Genomic DNA, 19749 nt, shown 5'->3' on the forward strand with positions numbered 1-19749 from the left:
TAATAATAGCAAAATATCAAAGTTTTGATTGCTTTTGAGAAAGGAGACATAGCTGTTAAATACCTTATACTAAGGCAATTTCGTATGGAGTTAAAACATTTTGTATGTTTTCCACTTTTTCTTAGGGTTTATTTCCGTAATCTAGTTTTATTTTTATGAGATAATTCTCATTTTCTGAGGTAGAGCTTTTTAACAAACAAAAATAAAAAAAAAATTTCATCTTCGAAAACAAAGATAATTTTCCTGTCATAATTTAGAATAAAGTTCTTATTTTCTCCAAGTGCTCTATTACACATTACATTGGATACATCTGGGTGTGCTGGTATAATTTTAATCTTTCTTTCAATAATCAAATTTACGAAATAATGCAACGTCTTTATGGCATATTTTAAAATGAACAAAGTTATTTCTGTGTATATGCCTACAGAAAACTAAGGGCAGCCTACATAATACTTAGGACCCGATGAAGTAGATTTGGTTAATTCCACGTTTATGAAATAATTTAATGGTTTCAATTACTTACCTATTAGCTTTGGATTTATCAAGAGCCATTGTTTCTTAACCCGATGACGAGAAAGGCCAGACAGAAATGCCACATCGCTGAAGGAGTATTTCTGACCATTTATCCTTTTACGTTGCGTTCGTGGCTTCCCATCACGCATAAGGAAAGTTGATTTCTTATAGAAAACGAGGAATTAAAGACTGACTCAAATAAAATTTTCAAACTAGTTCAATAGACATGAGTCTGTGGATGAATTGTTTATTTAATAGTTGTAATTAAAAATTAATATTTTAATATGAAAAGAGATTTAATATATACTTTTTTTAAATAAGTCCTTATTTTTCCTGTTGATATTCTGATTTATCTATCTCTAACCTTTTCTAAATTTAAAATCCTACGATGGCGATCGTTATATTTCATTGATAAAACTAACTATATAGATATAACATCTAGAAAACTATAGAGTTCGGGAACATCAGGAACCTATGCATTGACGAATCACGTGATCACAGAAAGCCAGAGAGGATGATACCATCAGTTTTGTATCCTATTTTGACTTTAGTTAAAAGGATGAAACCCATTTTAAGAAAAAAATAGGAAATATTAACTGGAAGGATATAGAAGAATGAAGAAAGGAAACAATAACTTAACACACACGATTTTGTTCAGGTAGTAGGTTGACCAGGGCACTGGGCACCAGCCGCCCGTTGAGATACTACCACTAGAGAGTTATGGGGTCCTTTGACTGGCCAGACAGTACTACATTGGATCCCTCTCTCTGGTTACGGTTTATTTTCCCTTTGCCTACACACACACACACACACACACACACACACACACTAAATAGTCTGGCCTATTCCTAATATTCTCCTCTGTCCTCATACACCTGACAACACTGAGATTACCAAACAATTCTTCTTTACCCAAGGGGTTACTGCACTGTAATAGTTTAGTGGCCACTTTCCTCTTGGTAAGGGTAGAAGAGAGACTTTAGCTAGTAAGCAGCTCTTCTAGGAGGACACTCCAAAATGAAACCTTTGTTCTCTAGTCTTTGATGGTGCCATAGCCTCCGTACCATGGTCTTCCACTGTCTTGGGTTAGAATTCTCTTGCTTGAGGGTACGCTCGGGCACACTATTCTATCCTGTTTCTCTTCCTCATATTTTGTTAAAATTTTTATAGTATATGTAGGAGATGTTTATCTTAATGCTACTGTTCTTAAAATATTTAATTTTTCATTGTTTCCTTTCCTCAGTGGACTATTTTCTCTGTTGGAGCCCCTGGGCTTATAGCATCCTTCTTTTCCAACTAGGATTATAGCTTAATAATAATAATAATAATAATAATAATAATAATAATAATAATAATAATAATAATAATAATAATAATAATAAACTTCATGATCAAATTTATAATATCTTTATATTAAAAAGAGCAAGCATTAAACATTCCAAGACCGTATGTAACACAGGAATCCTTTTAGGGATTAACACATTGTGAGAAAGTTTAATACTATTAAGAACAGTTTTATTCTAAGTTCTCCTCTAACTTAAAAAAAAAATAATCTCTTGTGTGGAAAGTCAAATAACCTAATTTCTACTAGATCTCATCCTCCTAGGTAAGACAGTCCGTAAAGATCGTGGGGTGTACTGTAGGCATTAATTAAGTGCCTATGGAATATTCCCTCGGCTCCATAGCTGCATTTTTCAGATCCTTCTACTTTATTTCCGCCCTTGCTTCCTTTCTTCCATTTTGGTACCCAACCTCTTGATAGATACGCATTACTGCTTTACAACTGAAATGAAGGTCCTAAAGGGAGCAATTGAATTTAAGAAGAAACTAAAGACATTACTTTTCACAAGATCATATGATTTGGAAGATGCTACAATCAACGAATTGTCTAAGTTATAATGAAAATGTTACGTTAGATGATTGATATGGACCCGCCCGAGAAGTAGTTCACTCGACTTCAGTGGAGGGTTGGATTTAAACCCAAAACAAGTAAAACAAGTAAGTTTCGTCTCCTACAAAAGTGCTTCGTTTACAATTATACGATAGGAGCTTCCTGGCACTCGATTTGATTCTATCTCTACTACACGTGATTCTCAGTCTCATTGAACTTGTTAACGAAATCACTATAATTTCTCTCTCTCTCTCTCTCTCTCTCTCTCTCTCTCTCTCTCTCTCTCTCTCTCTCTCTCTCTCTCTCTCTCTCTCTCTCTCTCTCTCTCTCTCTCTCTCTCTCTCTCAATTAATGCAATAACCCTATTCATGACAACTTCATATTTATGGACTACACTCTTCTTTTGAACTTTGTGTTCATTAATATATATATATATATATATATATATATATATATATATATATATATATATATATATATATATACACAGTATATATACATATATATAATATATATTATATATATATATATATATATATATATATATAAAACATAATACACACACACATATATGTATATATATATATATATATATATATATATATATATATATATATATATATATATATATATATATATATATATATATATATGTATATATATATATATATATACCATGCTTCAATGTCATCTCGCGTAATATCATTGCAATTTCTCTGTGCTCCAATTGCTGGTATTTGCCTTTTGAAAATTGCTATTTCGTAAACATTATTTTATCTGAATCATCTGAGATTTCACCCTATCTATTTTTATGTTAAGACCTTATTATTGTGATGATAAAGTTATCCAAGATTCTTATGGTTTAAGTGAATTTTGCCTTTACTTCCAATACTTGTTAAGGTTCCATTTCACAGTTTAACATAACTTCAATTTTATTCATTTATCTTAAAGCTTAACTTTAATTATTGAAATAATTTTCTTAATTGCAGTTTGTTGGTAAAATAGATATACATAAGTTACTAGTTTCCTTATCAGTACGCACGTGATTAAAAAAAATCTTTACATATAAGAATTACATAATTATGCAAATATATTGACAGTTTAATTGGTAAGGACCGGGTTTACGGTAGCTTATGACACGACAGCGATGTGTACGTGGTTTAAGGAAATAGTTTTAATGGAAATGCAAATTAATTACAGCATACTACCATTGATATAGTTACTTAGCTTATAGATTTTTTTATTTTTCGAGTAGCACACTGCAGTAAATACTTCTAGCTAATATCGATTATGGAATGCGCTCTCATATAGGGACGTTTTAAGTACTCTGTGCCTTAGAAAACTTATCTATTAAAAAAAATTAGAATTTTTGCCATTGCTTAATAAAGTACCCTTTATTGAACTTGCTTGCTTCAGTTACCATGGTAACATAGTCAATATTGCTTTTAAACCAATCAAAAAGCAAGTTCTCTTATTTATACATGACTATGTGTAGAAGATCAACCAATCACAGGCTTGAATTTGCTTTGTTTACCATGACGTCACGAAATACATTTTTGGTATAAATAAAGTTTTTAGAGGTATTAATATTCAAATTATATTTTAAATAAAAGAAAAAATTATATTGAATATTTTCTTACCTTTATAAGAAAATGTGTACTATAAATATGTAAATAATGATAGATATATGTGTAGAAGATCAACCAATCACAGGCTTGAATTTGCTTTGTTTACCATGACGTCACAAAATACATTTTTGGCATAAATAAATGAAATTTTTAGAGGTATTGATATTCAAATTATATTTTAAATAAAAGGAAAAAATATATTGAATATTTTATTACCTTTATAAGAAAATGTATGCCATAAATATGTAAATAATGATAGATATATTATACCAATAAACGTAGAATCTGAAGAAGACATCGCCATGGAGCGAAGACGGTTTAGTATCCGATGTTTATTTCTTTTTACGTATACTCTCCTGATATTGAAAGCATATTGCACCACGCACTGGGTGGTAACCGAAGATGGGAAAATTCAGGCACAAGTAAGTATACATAAGTGAAACAATAGAAGATATAGCACTACTAAAAAGGGTGTGTAGTTTAGGGTACCATAACTGTCCCATCTTTTACATTTATTTACTATGGGGTATATTGATTTAATACTTTATTTCAGGTGAAGATATGGCTGCTAGGAATAATGCCAATATTATCAGAATAATTCAGGGTGTGAATATTGAATATTCTGTCTTCGGTAGTTATAATCTATAGGGTTCTAGATCAAAGCTTTAAAATGAAGACTAACCATAGGTCTGTTTCAGGGGTGAATGTAGTTTTTAGGGACAGGCGATATCTTTCTTAATACTCGCCAAATCGTTTTTCATTATGGAGATGTTCTTTACTATGATCCAATATACCATAATATGATGTTATTTTATCATTTTGAATAATATCATTATTTACCTTGACCACGGCAATATTTTCTAAGTTCAGCACCGTCCGATCGCATGTCACGGGTAACTCCTGCTTAGTTTCCAACTTTCCCGATAGATAGAGCCCGTGTCATCCAAGTCTAAGAATCGTTCGTCTTTACAATTTAATACTGTCCTATCAATCTACATTTTTACCCCTTTCGTTAAGTTTGTAGTTATTAGGGACATGTCATTTATAGTGACATTTGATACTACTATGATAAATATCATGAATTGTTAGGTTAGGGAAAGGGCGTGACAATGCGTCATCCGCTGAAGCCACGGCCAAGTTACTCGATCGTAAAATTTCCCCCAAGCATTGTTTCCTGCCTGACTATAATAACACCCATTTGGCAGCGCTCTGTTCGCCTATCAGGTGGTGGCGCAAGCTTGAACAGTTAACGCCCTGCCGCAACCCCCCTTACACTGCCGTATTCTAAGTTAGCCGTAATCAAACATACAGGTGGCCGCTATCACACGTACACCCCTATTGCGTATGCCCCCTAACATATCTTCCTTGAAGTATTGGGCCTGATCTAAACTCCAGCTGAAGTAATTCAGACAGTGGTAAATCATGTAATGTTTCTTTTTCAATTATACTACTAGGTCTAGTTTTGGTAATTATATACGTTATTACCATACCTCTTATAATCCTTTTTTCTATGGTGACTGCCACTGACAATATGCTAGAGTATCGAGAAAATGGATCCTTTCTACATCGACGGCCAGGGCTTTATATGCACATAGAAAATGGGAATTTCCTTCCAATTTTCTAGTCGTTCGTAACCATGGCCGTTATACTGCATAGCCCTACACAAGAATACAACCTACCCTAACCTATGATCCATGAGCCATGTCATTACCTACATACCCACCGGGGCTGGCTGACGCCCCTTTGTAACCTCCCTTAGACTACTGTGTTCTTACCTTACCCTGTTATTGTTTCTTTACTGGCTTCACTCAGGGCAAGGTAATATAATCAAAATTTATAAAAAAAAATAAATTTCACAATTAATAAAAAAAGTTTACACTTTTACCAACAAGCTACATTCATCTCGTGATATATTTTTACCGAAACAAGTATAGCTGTACTTACATTACTCGATCTCACTGACTTTGTAATCTTTGGGAGTTTGGATTGCATGATCATCTTGTGAAGGGATAACTATTATTCTTTTTTTTACGGTGTACGAGATGGACCGGCGCGTGTTATGCGGTACACTTTATGCAAGCAAGCTAATAACAAAAGCATCTTCACATGATAGTTTGTATCTTTAAAAAACTAACTTGCTTCTTGGCAATCTTTCTTCGTCACAAACTATTTGTACAGTGCCAAAATAATGTGGCTTGCCACTGTTAGTTAATTTTCCATTGTAAGTATAATGCATTCCACTAATACTACACTAGGAACCAATGCTGGAATAAGCACCCAGGAGTCTTATCTTATAGAAATAAGATGAAAATTCCCTTTGTTGGGTGAAGTTCATGACTTTTGCCAGTTTTGGATTGTTAAGTTATAGAAAAATTACACCTGTATCAGGTTGAACTTTGTCACTCTTGAAGTACAATGTTACTATCTTCATGCCTCGGCGGCTAAGAATGGGCATCTCCCATTATCATATTTGAATTCTAGAATTATTAAATTCTTATTGGGAAAAAAAGCCCTCCTGCAATTTGCTGGGTAAAGCGGGGTCAGATTGGGTTGTTTCAAATTATCATCCCTGCCGATTAGTTCAGTGTTCTACTGCTAAAGCGTTCATGAATTGATCAAAGCATCATCTACAGTGAGTTCTGGGAATTCTAGAAAGTGCGTGTCAGGGGAAAGAGCTTGTTTGACTTGGAAATTCTAAGGCAATTTGATGATTTTCCAAAAAAATCTATATCAATATAGTAAGTACAGTATAGAGTTGTAAAGAGGTTGTTTGGATGCAAGTTGCGATGGTAAGTGGAAACACTAATTATCTAAATAATAGAAAATTATGTAATTGTGGCAATGTTTCCCCTAATCATGTTTTAGTGTACTCAAAGTTTTTTAGCTCACTCTTTATCATCTTCTTCCAGATGGATTCCATATTCCAGTTGCGTCGTCCGTATGACTTTTTAGCATTGGCCCAGCAGGAACAACGGGCCATGCAGGTTGAAACACTCAAGAAGGATTTAATGACTCAAAAGTCACAGATCGATCGTAATGAAGATAAAGTACGTTAAGTGTTTTATTTTATAAGTTCTCAATTATTATAAGCCCTTATTTGTTCTTACACAAATACATGCCATGGTCTTTGAATAGGGGTATGATTACAGGTAAGCTGGAATGATGCTCCAAACTTTTAATGAGGTAAACAGTTGCCCTATCAGATGGAGCAATTCTCACTTTGACTTCGGCCGTCAGAGAGTTCTGACTTACTTCTTGGTGTCCTCATCAGGCTGTTAATCTTTTTCTTTTTCTTTCAGATTGAATAAATGCTCCTGCAAACAGTCACGTTTGAGGGATATTAACCCTCTGAGGATCCAATGATGCACTTTCAAGTTATTTGTTCATGTAACCATTATTGCTATATAGAAATTTTATTCTGCTTTTTAAATAAGTTTTCAGCTTTTAGCTTATCTTTATTCTTTAGTTAGTTACGCTACGAAACATTGCCATAAGAATGTTGACACATGACATCATTTCTCCTTGGCCAAAAGCCTGACAGCAATTTTGTTACAGCTGGAATCTCATGATGGAAGAAGTCAAGGATATGCACTGTTTCCAATAACTGCTATCTGTCAGTATCCATCATAATTGTTCCTGTTGGGTGACATGTCTCATGCTGTTCTATCCCTCATGTGTGTAGCCTTAGAACAACTATTGAGTTACTTTTTCCGAACTTCAGTGGAGAAATAGTCTGTTGTTAATTAAGCGTGAAGAGGAAGGGCTCTACTTTTCTTTCCTCCTGTGTTTTCCTGACCATGGTTAGGTGCTAAGGATGCTTCTCCTGGTTGGGCTGTTTTGGCTCATTCCTCCCGAGATAATTGTCATCGGCTTTGACGAATAACATAGAAAACCGACTTTAACTTTTTTCCTTCTCTGTCATATCTTCGTCTTTGTCTTTGTTGCAACTTCTAGAATTACATGAAGACTTTGTCAAAGAAGTCCAGGAAGTCTGATTCATAGGAATCACTTGCTCATCACTCCTACTGTAGCTCTCCTCATCTAAGAGATAGTGCATTTGTCCCTCTTTCACAAAACGGAGCTCATGGACTGCTGCTACCCTTTTTTCCCCTTCCTGGATGATCTTGCTTTGTTGGTTCCTGTATCTTCTTATGCTGCTTCCACCAGAAGACTACAGTTGCCCCAAGGAGACTTGGCTTAGGGGAAAGTCTTCAAATTTTTTCTGAGTAATGAGAGCTCTCCATATGCAAGGGTTCCATATGTTTGTGCTCCATGTGCAATGTCTTCATGTATGTAAGGTTTTCACACTTGTAAGGTATCCACACATACATATTGCCTACCACATGGAGGCATTCTAGGCAAACAAGCAAACACAAACGATTGTTTACTAGCCAGTCATCAACGGTTATGATGTTCCATGAGCGTGATATTCCACACGCATAAGCTTTACAAACTTGATCGTCCTCAGTAGAGTTGAACTTTCTTCAGGGTGTTGCCCTGGATGCGATCTCTGACCAGTACGTGAATACTCTAAGGACTTTCCTGAGGCACTTGTCGAGATTTCTTCTCTCGTGATAGAGGAAAAGTCCCGGGACATGTCAACCTAACAATGGAAGCAGAGAATCCCAACAGAGAGTCTATGTTTGCTAAGGTATTAGCACTCATTCATGAATACAATGACCTTGGGGAGGCAAGCTGGGTTCCCATCAAGAGAGGAATGACATTTATTTGTCGGCACTTCGGCGGCCCTCAAGGATCGAAGTCCATCCTTGAGTTGCTATGTTTAGGCATATTTAGGACTTCCTCGCATGGTTTTAGATAGGATTAGTTTCCAGATCTCTGATCCATGGAATTCTCTTGATTCTAGCCAATCAAAAGAGATCCTGCCTCCCATTCTTTCTCAGTAATGAGGGTTCTACATACCAGAGAATGCAGACCCTTCTCTACCATGATACAGCAGTGATTATGCTGACGGCATGTACCCCTGTGGAGAGACTTGAAAACGAGGGCACAATGTTCTCGTTACTTGAGTCTGCTTTCATGGAAGCTGCTTCCATGACCAGCCTCCAAGCAAAATCCTGGATCAACTACCGGTTAGGCAGATGTGAATGATAGGAGATCATTTGTGTATCTTTGTCTTTTCAATCATCTGTTGGTCTGTTGTTTTATACATTGTGCCTATCGTGTTTAACGTACCACAACTCTTCCTTCAAAGTTGAAATGATTTCAGTCAAGCTTTGATAGAATGGAAGACTGTACTTATTATTATTATTATTATTATTATTAGCCAAGCTACAACCCTAGTTGAAAAAGCAAGATGCTATAAGCACAAGGGCTCCAATAGGGAAAAATAGCCCAGTGAGGAAAGGAAATAAGGAAATAAATAAATGATGAGAATAGATTAACAATAAATCATTCTAAAATAATAACAATGTCAAAACAGATATGTCCTATATGAACTATTAACAATGTCAAAAACAGATATGTCATATATAAACTATAAAAAGACTCATTTCAGCCTGGTCAACATAAAAACATATGCTACAACTTTGAACTTTTGAAGTTCTACTGATTCAACTACCTGATTAGGAAGATCATTCCACAACTTGGTAACAGCTGGAATAAAACTTCTAGAATACTGTGTAGTATTGAGCCTCATGATGGAGAAGGCCTGGCTATTAAAATTAACTGCCTGCCTAGTATTACGAAAAGGATAGAATTGTCCAGGGAGAGATCTGAATGTAAAGGATGGTCAGAGCTATGAAAAATCTTATGCAACATGCATAATGAACTAATTGAACGACGGTGCCAAAGATTAATATCTAGATCAGGAAAAAGAAATTTAATAGACCATAAGTTTCTGTCCAACAAATTAAGATTAGAATCAGCAGCTGAACACCAGACAGGAGAACAATACTCAAAACAGGGTAGAATGAAAGAATTAAAATATTTCTTCTGAATAGATTGATCACCGAAGTTCTGCATGAAGGGAGATCATCTTTATGCATCTTGCAAGAGTCATAAAGATTTTGCATTCATTTCATAATCAAAATACTCTTGGAGAGAGGATCTTGCAAGTCAGATATGTATTGTCTTTTCATGTCATCAATTGAAATAACTTAGGAAAGGTGTTTGTTAGGGGTTGTTGGAGACAGGTACAGTACTGCTTTAGCAATACAGTATTCAGTTTGAAACGTAAGCACTGGTGATTTTTAATGCTGTCCTGGTTTCCTCATAAATGTGAAACAGCTGTCATCCCTAATTTATTAATTAGATTAAAGCTTCAACACTTTCATTGAACTGAGATTTTGTGATCTTTGCAACGGAAGACGTGCTTTGCTGTCTCTGTTAGCTAGCACTTACTTACTTTGACGGCTGCTTTTCCTGTCCCATACAACAGGGGAACCTCACTCACTACAGGACCTCCAGTGTCGTTTTACCTTGTTTGTCCAGAGTAATTTAACGTTTCATAACACATATTGTTCATTTAATGTTAAATCGTCACTGTTATATGACTGATGAAATAAGAAAGTCTTCAGTTTCCACTTGAAAGCATTAATGTCTTCAATCCTTCGGATGTCTCATGGGAGTTATTATATAGTCTCGGGGCCACTTATTTAAAGGCTCTGAAGCCTACAGTAGACATATATTTAGGTTCCAATAGTTTGAAACCATCTGTAACTATTCTCGTGTCGACACGGCATTATTGTTAACACTGTCTGCTATTAGCACTCTTTCGTCTTTAGAAGGGCCTCTTATTTGAGCTTGATCACCTGTGCAAGAGATAACCGGTGTGCTAACTGTCGTAGCTTCTAACAGAAGTGCAATCCCTACCTTGAATTTTAATATGGCATCAATCTTTAAACTGGTTGTGCCAAGGGAGTGACTGTCGATGTAATCTTGAACCTTGGAAGGAAATATTTGTAATTATGCTGTAGGATAATGGCTCCTGTCAATAATGTGGTTCATGCAGCAATATAGTTACCTGTTGCAATCTTGATCCTTTTTGATAGAAGGTCCTGTATTATGAACGTAATGCTTTAAGAACTATTATGATAAAATGCTGATATGGTTGTGATGGGGTACAATCCTTGTGTGAAAGAGTTTCTAGTTGTATCTGGCAAAGCAGACAAAGGTTACATTTCCTGACAATTGCATAGTCCCAGTATACAGTCATTATCTTTTTCGGTCCCTTGCACTTGACTGTGGTACTTGCATGGTTTGCTGATAGTGGTACAACCCTACTTGTTTCCTTTTAATATGATTTATATCCTTTTTTTCATAATTATAGTCTAGATAATTGAGAGAGATTCTTATAAAACTATACTTTGATATCTTCATGGTTTAATTTCTTTCTTACTTATTTTACAGGATACTCAATTAGAAGAAAGAATATACCGCACAGATTCGGACTGTGTACTTGCTGGTCGTCCTTTAACAGAGTTTGACCTTTATGCCAGTACGGTTGTGAATATGGAAAGTGCAGGGATAAGGTAAGTCTTGTTATTTGGTGTTGGGTGCACGGCTTTTTTTATTCATAATTGTATTAGCTTTATATGAATTGACTTTGTATGGCAAAGAGTATTCATTACCAGTAATATCTGTAAAGGGAGTTGTTTCTATGAATTATATAATTCTTAACGTTCAAACTTGTTACAAATGGTCTTCTGTTGATCAGGTTGAGCTAAGTTTCATTTCATGATTGACACAAGACATATATTTTAACGTTATTACTGATCTTAATGTTTTTAATTTATCTATTATTTCTCATATACAGCATAATTTATTTATTTCTCTTCTTTCCTTTCTGCACTGGGCTGTTTTCTCTGTTGGAGCCTTTGGGCTTGTAGTATCCTGCATTTCAAGTAGGGTTTTAGCTTGGCTAGTAATTGTAAGTTCCTAAGAGCAGTAAACAGAAATTGTCGTTAGTGAGTCAAGTTTTCAAGTTACATCTTCCCAAACCACCTAAATGAGAAAAGCTCGATTTGCATAGTGTTGAAGCTAGTGAAAGTATATAATTTTTTTTCTGTAATGCTTACATTAAACAATCATTGATTGTCACTTTTTTGTTTTACTCTTCGTGCAAATTAAGAAATATTAATCTTGAGTTTTTTTTTTTAAAGTTTAAAGTTGCGGGTTTTAGGTCTCCACACAGACAATCTACATCATTCTGCTCGGGCGACCATAAGCCAGCAGGGACTATCACTAGCCCCCTCTAACCTCCCCCCAGGTGCCACCCCTGGGGAGTACCCCCCGGTAGAAGGTCTCACACTATCCGTGTCCTGGCGGGGACGCGGATAGTGTATACAGCTTTATTCCCAAAAAATTAAGATAAAAAAGAATTGCATAGCATTTATCTGTTCCTATCAAAAATAGAATTAACTTTGTCAATGAATAAAGGTTATATCAAAATATAAAAACTTACCTTTGAGAAAAATCCTGTCTAAATTGGTATTTCCAAAAAATTAAGATAAAAAGAATTGAATAGCATTTATCTGCTACTATCAAAAGCAGAATTAACTTTGTCAATGAATAAAGGTTATATAAAGATATAAAAACTTACCTTTGAGAAAACTCCGTCAAAATTGGTTTGTAGATGCTACATGCAGATGTATAAAAGTATATGAGAATAACAGCAAAGATATTTACTGTATGAATGACATTATTCATACATGGTTAGTTAATAGAGTCTTATGTTGGAATAACAAATATGTTTGAGAAGAGATGATTCGCAGATGAGCTGTCATAAAAATACGAATTACTCTAGTATTATGATGGAAGATATTCATATAGAAATATATATATATTTCTTAGCTAAAAAAGCTATGATTAGATTAAAATTTTTAAGATTTATTGCCGATATATGCAAGGGAAGCATTAATATGAAGGTGGAAACAAATGAGGTTATTCAGTGAGAAGTATGTTATGGTAACTTCACTAAATGATCTAGAATGATTGAATAACTATACATCCTTCACTCATACTATACTATTGTATATGGCTTGTCACGGCCCTCCCCATTGATGAAGGGATTATCTAAATGGAAGACAGCCTGTGAATAGTGGTTTTCACACGCCCTTGTTAAATATACGACACCCACAAGGTGATCGCGCGAGGGTTGTAACCTCTGCATTCCATGCTTTTATCTTTCTCTAGTATATTTGGAAGATTTATATTAGAAAAGTGTAAAGAAGGACCTTTTCAATGGCCGTCACAGGCCTCTTCCCAGAAATAGATTTTTCCTTCGTCAAAATCCCTTTTACCAATTAAGATACTTTGCAAGATATCTCCTTTCTTTTTATTTAATGATTCAATAATATTTATATTGAAATTGAGGGAAATTTAATCAAAGCCGAAAGTAGATGTGTATTTCTGCCGAGTGTGGTATGGGGGTATTAGTAAAGTAAAACAACCTGGCCAGTTGAATATCATGAATGAAATCATTAAAATACGTAGTGATATTTCAGAATTTTCTTAAACTGATTAGAATATTTTCTTTAGAAATATATATTTTTTTCAAGTATTTTGGTATTGTAGGTTTAAAGGAAACTTACAATCTCTATAAATAAAGAAATTGCTTTACACTGAAGCAGCTACTGTAATTTGCGAATTTGTTGCAGGTTAGAGGACCATCTGGGACTACCGCCCGGCCCTACAGATACTCATCTAGAGCCAGACTGTGTTAACGCTCTGGATTTGGCTTTTTCTATGTTTTCTTATGAACATCTTCAGGTATGATCTAGTTTTTAGATGTGCATGCTCAAGTAAAACAAATACAAATTTCCATTACAGAAATTATATACAATGAAGTGGAATCCTGGGATTATAAAGAGTACAATGAAGTGGAATTCTGGAATTATATACAGGACAATGAATTGGAATGCTGGAATTATATACAGGACAATGAAATGGAATCCTAGAATTATATATAGTACAATGAAGTGGAATTCATGGAATTATATATAGTACAATGAAGTGGAATTCTGGAATTATAGACAGTACAATGAAGTGGAATCGTGGAATTATATACAATACCATGAAGTGGAATCCTAGAATATACAGTACAATGAAGTGGAATTCTGGAATTATAGACTGTACAATGAAGTGGAATTCTGGAATTAATAGGCAGTACAATGAAGTGGAATTCTGGAATTATAGACTGTACAATGAAGTGGAATTCTGGAATTATAGACAGTACAATGAAGTGGAATCATGGAATTATATTCAGTACAATGAAGTGGAATCATGGAATTATATACAGTACAATGAAGTGGAATCCTAGAATTGTATACAGTACCATGATGTGGAATCTTGGAATTATATATAATAAAGTGGCATCCTGCATCAACATTTTGTATCAGTAACAGGTCAGACTATTGTGACAAATCAGAAGAATGTCCATTCTACATTTACGTGCCATAAATAAGAACAATTCGAGATGAAACTGGCATGTCTGTAAAAGAAGCAAATTCATAACACAAAGTAGGAAGCTTCCATGACTAAAAAAATTTACCTGTTCACCAGTAGCTCAATGAGAAAACTTATATTAGAGGTAACAACCAAATAAAACCAATGCTGAATTGATAATTACAAGATTATTTTTACAAATATGAAAGGAGAAGCTTTTCACCCATAGTGAGTATGAAGTTCTTAGTACCAATTAGTTTGGTAAACATACAAACCTTGAATAGACGGAAGAGGAGGACACAAAAGCGAACTGACATGGACTACATCTGAAGGATAACAAAATAATCTTGGTCAATTGTATGAAAATTTTGAGCCTCTTGTTCTCTTGAATGTGTATTCCTTCTCGTGTGTTAACCCTTTTACCCCCAATGGATGTACTGGTACGTTTCACAAAACTCATCCCTTTACCCCCATGGACGTACTGGTACGTCCTTGCAAAAAACTGCTATTTACATATTTTTTTTTTCTCATATTTTTGATAACTTTATGAGAAACTTCAGGCATTTTCCAAAAGAATGAGACCAACCTGACCCCTCTATGACAAAAATTAAGGCTGTTAGAGCAATTTGAAAAATATATATTGCAAAATGTGCTTGAAAAAAAAAATGCCTGGGAGTTAAGAGTTGGAAAGTTCCAAATAGCCTGGGGGTAAAATGGTTAATATGCCGAGTGAAAAAACAAAGCATGGTTCAGGGATGCTTGTAGGTGCGCTTATTTGAAGCATGGGGAATGGCTCCCAGGTTGTGTATTAGTGCCTAGAAGGGAATGGCTGCGGTATCGAGGCACAGGGTGGGTATCGGGGTATGTTAGGGTATCAGTGGGAGGATGCAGGCAATTGAAAAAAGATTTTTGTGAATGTAACACCTAATTTGAAAGCTGATGAAAAATCTGTACGACCAAAGGTTTTTAATCAACAAGCAGGAATATGAAAATTTTAAAAAGATTTTTATATATCATTTGTAGTACTCTAAATCAGGTTGAAACATACAAAATAATTACAGTAAAGGTAATTCCCAAAGCACTTTATGTTATGAATCTTGAAGATGTGTTTCAAATTATGCAAAAAAATTATGAATTTTGACTAGATTTCCTAAGGAATCTGATTTTTTTTTATATAGCAATATAGATTTGAGTGTACTAAAAATAGCATGTGTTTTAACCATGTAACAAAATATAATAACAAGTGGAGTGAAATTGAAAAATTCCTTGAAAAATTCAAAACTAATGCAAGAAAAAATTAAAACGGCAAAAATTTTAATTTTGACTACTGTGCTTCGATGTTTTCAAACCACAAACTTCTGTACTGTTATTTAAACTGTATTCTTGTTAAGATACTTAATGTTGATGCTAATAATTCCAAATGTACTGTACTGTATACTGTATATAGTGTATACTGTTGTTTATTAATTCCTCAATTTGTCAATTATTTAATTCTTTTTGTGGTATTTAGGGTGTCCGTCACAGAGACAACTTGACAGCTACTGCTGAAGACGATTTGTCGACTGTCGGAGGAGAAACGGATATATCCGTATGGGGTCACCGCGTAGCTGTATCATTGACGTCTAACTCTTCAAACTGGATTCTTTATACACTAGCTGCTCAATACTGGCGTGCCAAAGCCGATCCATTCCAAGCGCTAGAATGTGTCAGGAGAGCGTTGCATCTGGCTCCAAGGTAGGATGCTTCAGGTTTTGATCTTTTAACCCTTTTACCCCCAAATGACGTACTGGTACGGTCCACAAAAGCCATCCCTTTACCCCCATGGACGTACCGGTACGTCCTTGCAAAAAAATGCTATAAAATTTTTTCATATTTTTTATAATTTTTTGAGAAAATTCAGGCATTTTTCAAGAGAATGAGACCAACCTGATCTCTCTATGACAAAAATTAAGGCTTTTAGAGCAATTTAAAAAAATATACTGCAAAATGTGCTGGGAAAAAAATAACCCCCTGGGGGATTAAGGGTTGGAAATTTCCAAATAGCCTGGGGGTAAAAGGGTTAATAATATTCAAGTGTGAGATAGAATAATTTGATAATTTCCTTTACAAGTACAAATCTTGTTTTTCTAATTTTCAGTCCTACACTTCCCGAAAAGCTATGAGCACTTTTTGGCAACCAAAAAATTCCCTCTGTTATTATTGCAGGACAGTAATTACAGTTAGTCTGCAATATACCACTGGGATAAACCAACAACCCATACAAATCTAAATTAGTCATTCTGGTACCAGTATTAGTTTTGGAATAATTTTTACTATATTCCTATAGTTTTCCTTATGATTTTTTTTGTAACTCAACAGGAATTTTGGCATTTATCATTTTGCTTGGGTAATGATAAATAAAGTATTCATTTAAAATTATTTCGTAAACGTTTTCATATATTTCTTGAAGTGTTTTTTTTAATTTTGTAGTCTTGTAAAAGTATGTGATATAGTGTACCTTAGAGCAGGCTCTTTTAGAGGAAAATATTAATTTGCTTCATGAAGGGATTTATATAAATACATACATACATATACCAAGGCACTTCCCCCAGTTTTGGGGGGTAGCCGACATCAAACATTTTAACAAAAAAGGGGTCTCCTCTCTATGTTCCTCCCAGCCTGACAAGGGACTCAACCGAGTTCGGCTGGTACTGCTAGGGTGGCACAGCCCACCCTCCTACATTATCCACCACAGATGAAGCTTCATAATGCTGAATCCCCTACTGCTGCTACCTCCGTGGTCATCCAAGGCACCGGAGGAAGCAACAGGGCCTACCGGAAATGCGTCACAATCGCTCGCCATTCATTCCTATTTATAGCACGCTCTCTTTCCTCTCTCACATCTATCCTCCTATCACCCAGAGCTTCCTTCACTCCATTTATCCACCCAAACCTTGTCCTTCCTCTTGTACTACTCCCATCAACTCTTGCATTCATCACCTTCTTTAGCAGACAGCCATTTTCCATTCTCTCAACATGGCCAAACCACCTCAACACATTTATATCCACTCTAGCTGCTAACTCAATTATATAGTAAAAGCATTCTTTGTGAAATTGGCTCTGAAACATGATTTTTCAATATTTAACTTAGCCGGTGATTATATAAGCTGCAGCTCTGCTGCTCGACAGAAAACTCTACGGAAAAATCCGCCAGCGATCGCTATGCAGGTAGGGGGTGTACTTCAACAGCGCCATCTGTCGTGCAGGTACTCAGTACTCATTGTAAACAAAGAACTCAATTTTCTCTCTGTCGTGCTACCGGCAAGACTTACTAATTCGCTGTTGCTAACTGGATTTGTTTTCACAACTATTTGGTGAAGTACACTATTCTAGTTTTAAGCTTTCGCTGTGCAGGCTTTCTCTTCAATAAATCCTTGCATTCTTTTTTTGATTTCGGATTATTTGTTGATGACTTTGGATAGTTTTTGAATTCCCCTTTGACCAATTCAAAATGGCTGACCCTTCTCAAGTCCCAAAATTCAGGAAGTGTAATGCTAGGGACTGTTCAAGGCGTCTTCCGAAGGCCTCTATCGATCCTCACACCGTTTGTTTCAATTGTTGGGATAAAACCTGTCAATTGGAAGATCGATGTGAGGAATGCGTAGGGCTTTCGGAATTCGATTTTATCGAATTCCAAAAATATACACGTAGGCTAGAGAGAGATAGAGTCAGGAGAAGTTCATCTCGTTCTGTTGATTTTTCCTCTCCTCATGCCCCACAACCTATTCCTTCCCCTGTAGTGGTTGCTCCTAATCCCCCTTCTGGCACTCAGGAACCTTCGATGGCTGACATGATGCATGCCATCCAAGCTCTGGGTGAGAGAGTTGAGTCTCTGGCTAGTGACCGTAACCAGCTCATGGCGGACGTCAAGGAGCTGAAGTGTAAAAGTGCAGTGGGAAGTGGTAAAGTGAGTGATAGTGTTGTGGATAGTGTTGCGCTTGAGGGTTCGTCTGTTCGTGCCTGTCGTCCTCCTAGTCCGGGACCTCTTGCAAGCTCCCAAGTCCAGGGGAGAAGCAATGTCGTACGACCAATGGGTTCGAGAGGCTTTAATCACCGAACAGACGTTCCCTCCGTGGTTTCGGGCGTATCTACCCAAGATCGCCCCACCCACACTAAGACGAGAGAGCCCATTTATTCCTCGTCTGCGGAAGAGGTTTTTCGTAAGAAACCATGGACCAAGGTCTCACGACCTCTTAAGCGCAAGTCGGTCCCTTCCGCGCAAGTCCAACGGCCCAGTTGTAGCCACTGGGTCAGTTCGGACTCGCTGCAGTCTTCCGACGACTGCTTACCTCCTAAGAGAGGCAAAGCGGTACTGCCTCAGGCAGTTACACCATCTGTCGCCGCACCTGCTCCTGCAGACCCTAAGTGGTCTTTACTGCAGACCATGCAGTACCAATTAACGTCTCTGATGCAGGACTTTCGTGCGGAGAAGGTTGCTGCTGCACCAGCCTCTTGCCTACAACCAACCACACACTCGGTTGTGCGTCCTGTGGACGCTGAGGCGACCTTCTTGCGCACTCCAGCTTAGAGAGTCCCGCCACCCATGCGTTCCAGTGTGCCCTGCCAGCCGCATGTTGACATTCAGCGACGCACGGAACCTTCCGTTGACGTTCGCGAGGTACAACAACCGTCAGAGTTGTTTTGTTTTGACGCGGTGCGTCAACCTCCGCAACCCAGTGTGGTTGCCACTGCTCTCCCACATCAGACTAGACAGTCTGGAGTAGACGCTGTGCGTCCCCGCGCCGCTATGGTTGTTGCCAGCTCACAGACTGGGCAACAGTTCCATGACGTTGCGTCCGGTTCAGTCACGCGTGCACCCGTGCGACCGGACTCAGCTAACCAGCCGATACCTACTCCATTGCCGCTTCCTCCTCAATACTCGGATGATGGACTCTCTGATGATGACGATGCGGCACACGTTGATGAACCACATTCGGACCTTGACGAGCCCAAGTCCACGCAAGCCTCTTTGGACTTTAGAAAAGTTCTTGCTCTGTTCAAAGAGATGTTTCCGGACCAGTTTGTGTCTGTGGCTCCGCGCTCTCCTCCGTCAGAGTTTGCTTTAGGTACGCAGTCATCCTCGCCTGCCTTTACTAGACTCGGCCTCGCACGCTCGTCCAAGAGAGCTTTACGAGTTATAGGAGAATGGATGCAGTCCAAAAAGAGTCTAGGGAAGACAGCCTTTACGTTTCCCCCTGCTAGACTCTCTTCCAGATCGAGCGTCTGGTATGCCACGGGAGAAGTTCTCGGCTTGGGAGTTCCTGCCTCTGC

At 36.8% G+C, this 19749-nt stretch overlaps 2 protein-coding genes across 2 annotated transcripts in view; one reads left to right on the top strand and one right to left on the bottom strand.

Moving 5' to 3' along the window:
• The window catches only part of LOC137621413 (uncharacterized), an 8457-nt gene extending 7805 nt beyond the window's left edge, over nt 1-652 (bottom strand). Inside the window, exon 1 of the mRNA XM_068351713.1 lies at nt 524-652. Coding sequence (XP_068207814.1) covers nt 524-552 — 29 coding nt within the window. The 5' untranslated portion in view covers nt 553-652. The remainder of the gene's footprint in view (nt 1-523) is intronic.
• A 3646-nt stretch (nt 653-4298) lies between these two features.
• LOC137621412 (tetratricopeptide repeat protein 17) overlaps nt 4299-19749 on the top strand; it is a 64973-nt gene continuing 49522 nt past the window's right edge. Inside the window, exons 1-5 of the mRNA XM_068351712.1 lie at nt 4299-4454; nt 6942-7079; nt 11404-11525; nt 13653-13764; nt 15950-16173. Coding sequence (XP_068207813.1) covers nt 4335-4454; nt 6942-7079; nt 11404-11525; nt 13653-13764; nt 15950-16173 — 716 coding nt within the window. The 5' untranslated portion in view covers nt 4299-4334. The remainder of the gene's footprint in view (nt 4455-6941; nt 7080-11403; nt 11526-13652; nt 13765-15949; nt 16174-19749) is intronic.

The sequence above is a fragment of the Palaemon carinicauda genome, chromosome 28 (assembly GCF_036898095.1).
Source record: "Palaemon carinicauda isolate YSFRI2023 chromosome 28, ASM3689809v2, whole genome shotgun sequence".
Taxonomy (NCBI): domain Eukaryota; kingdom Metazoa; phylum Arthropoda; class Malacostraca; order Decapoda; family Palaemonidae; genus Palaemon; species Palaemon carinicauda.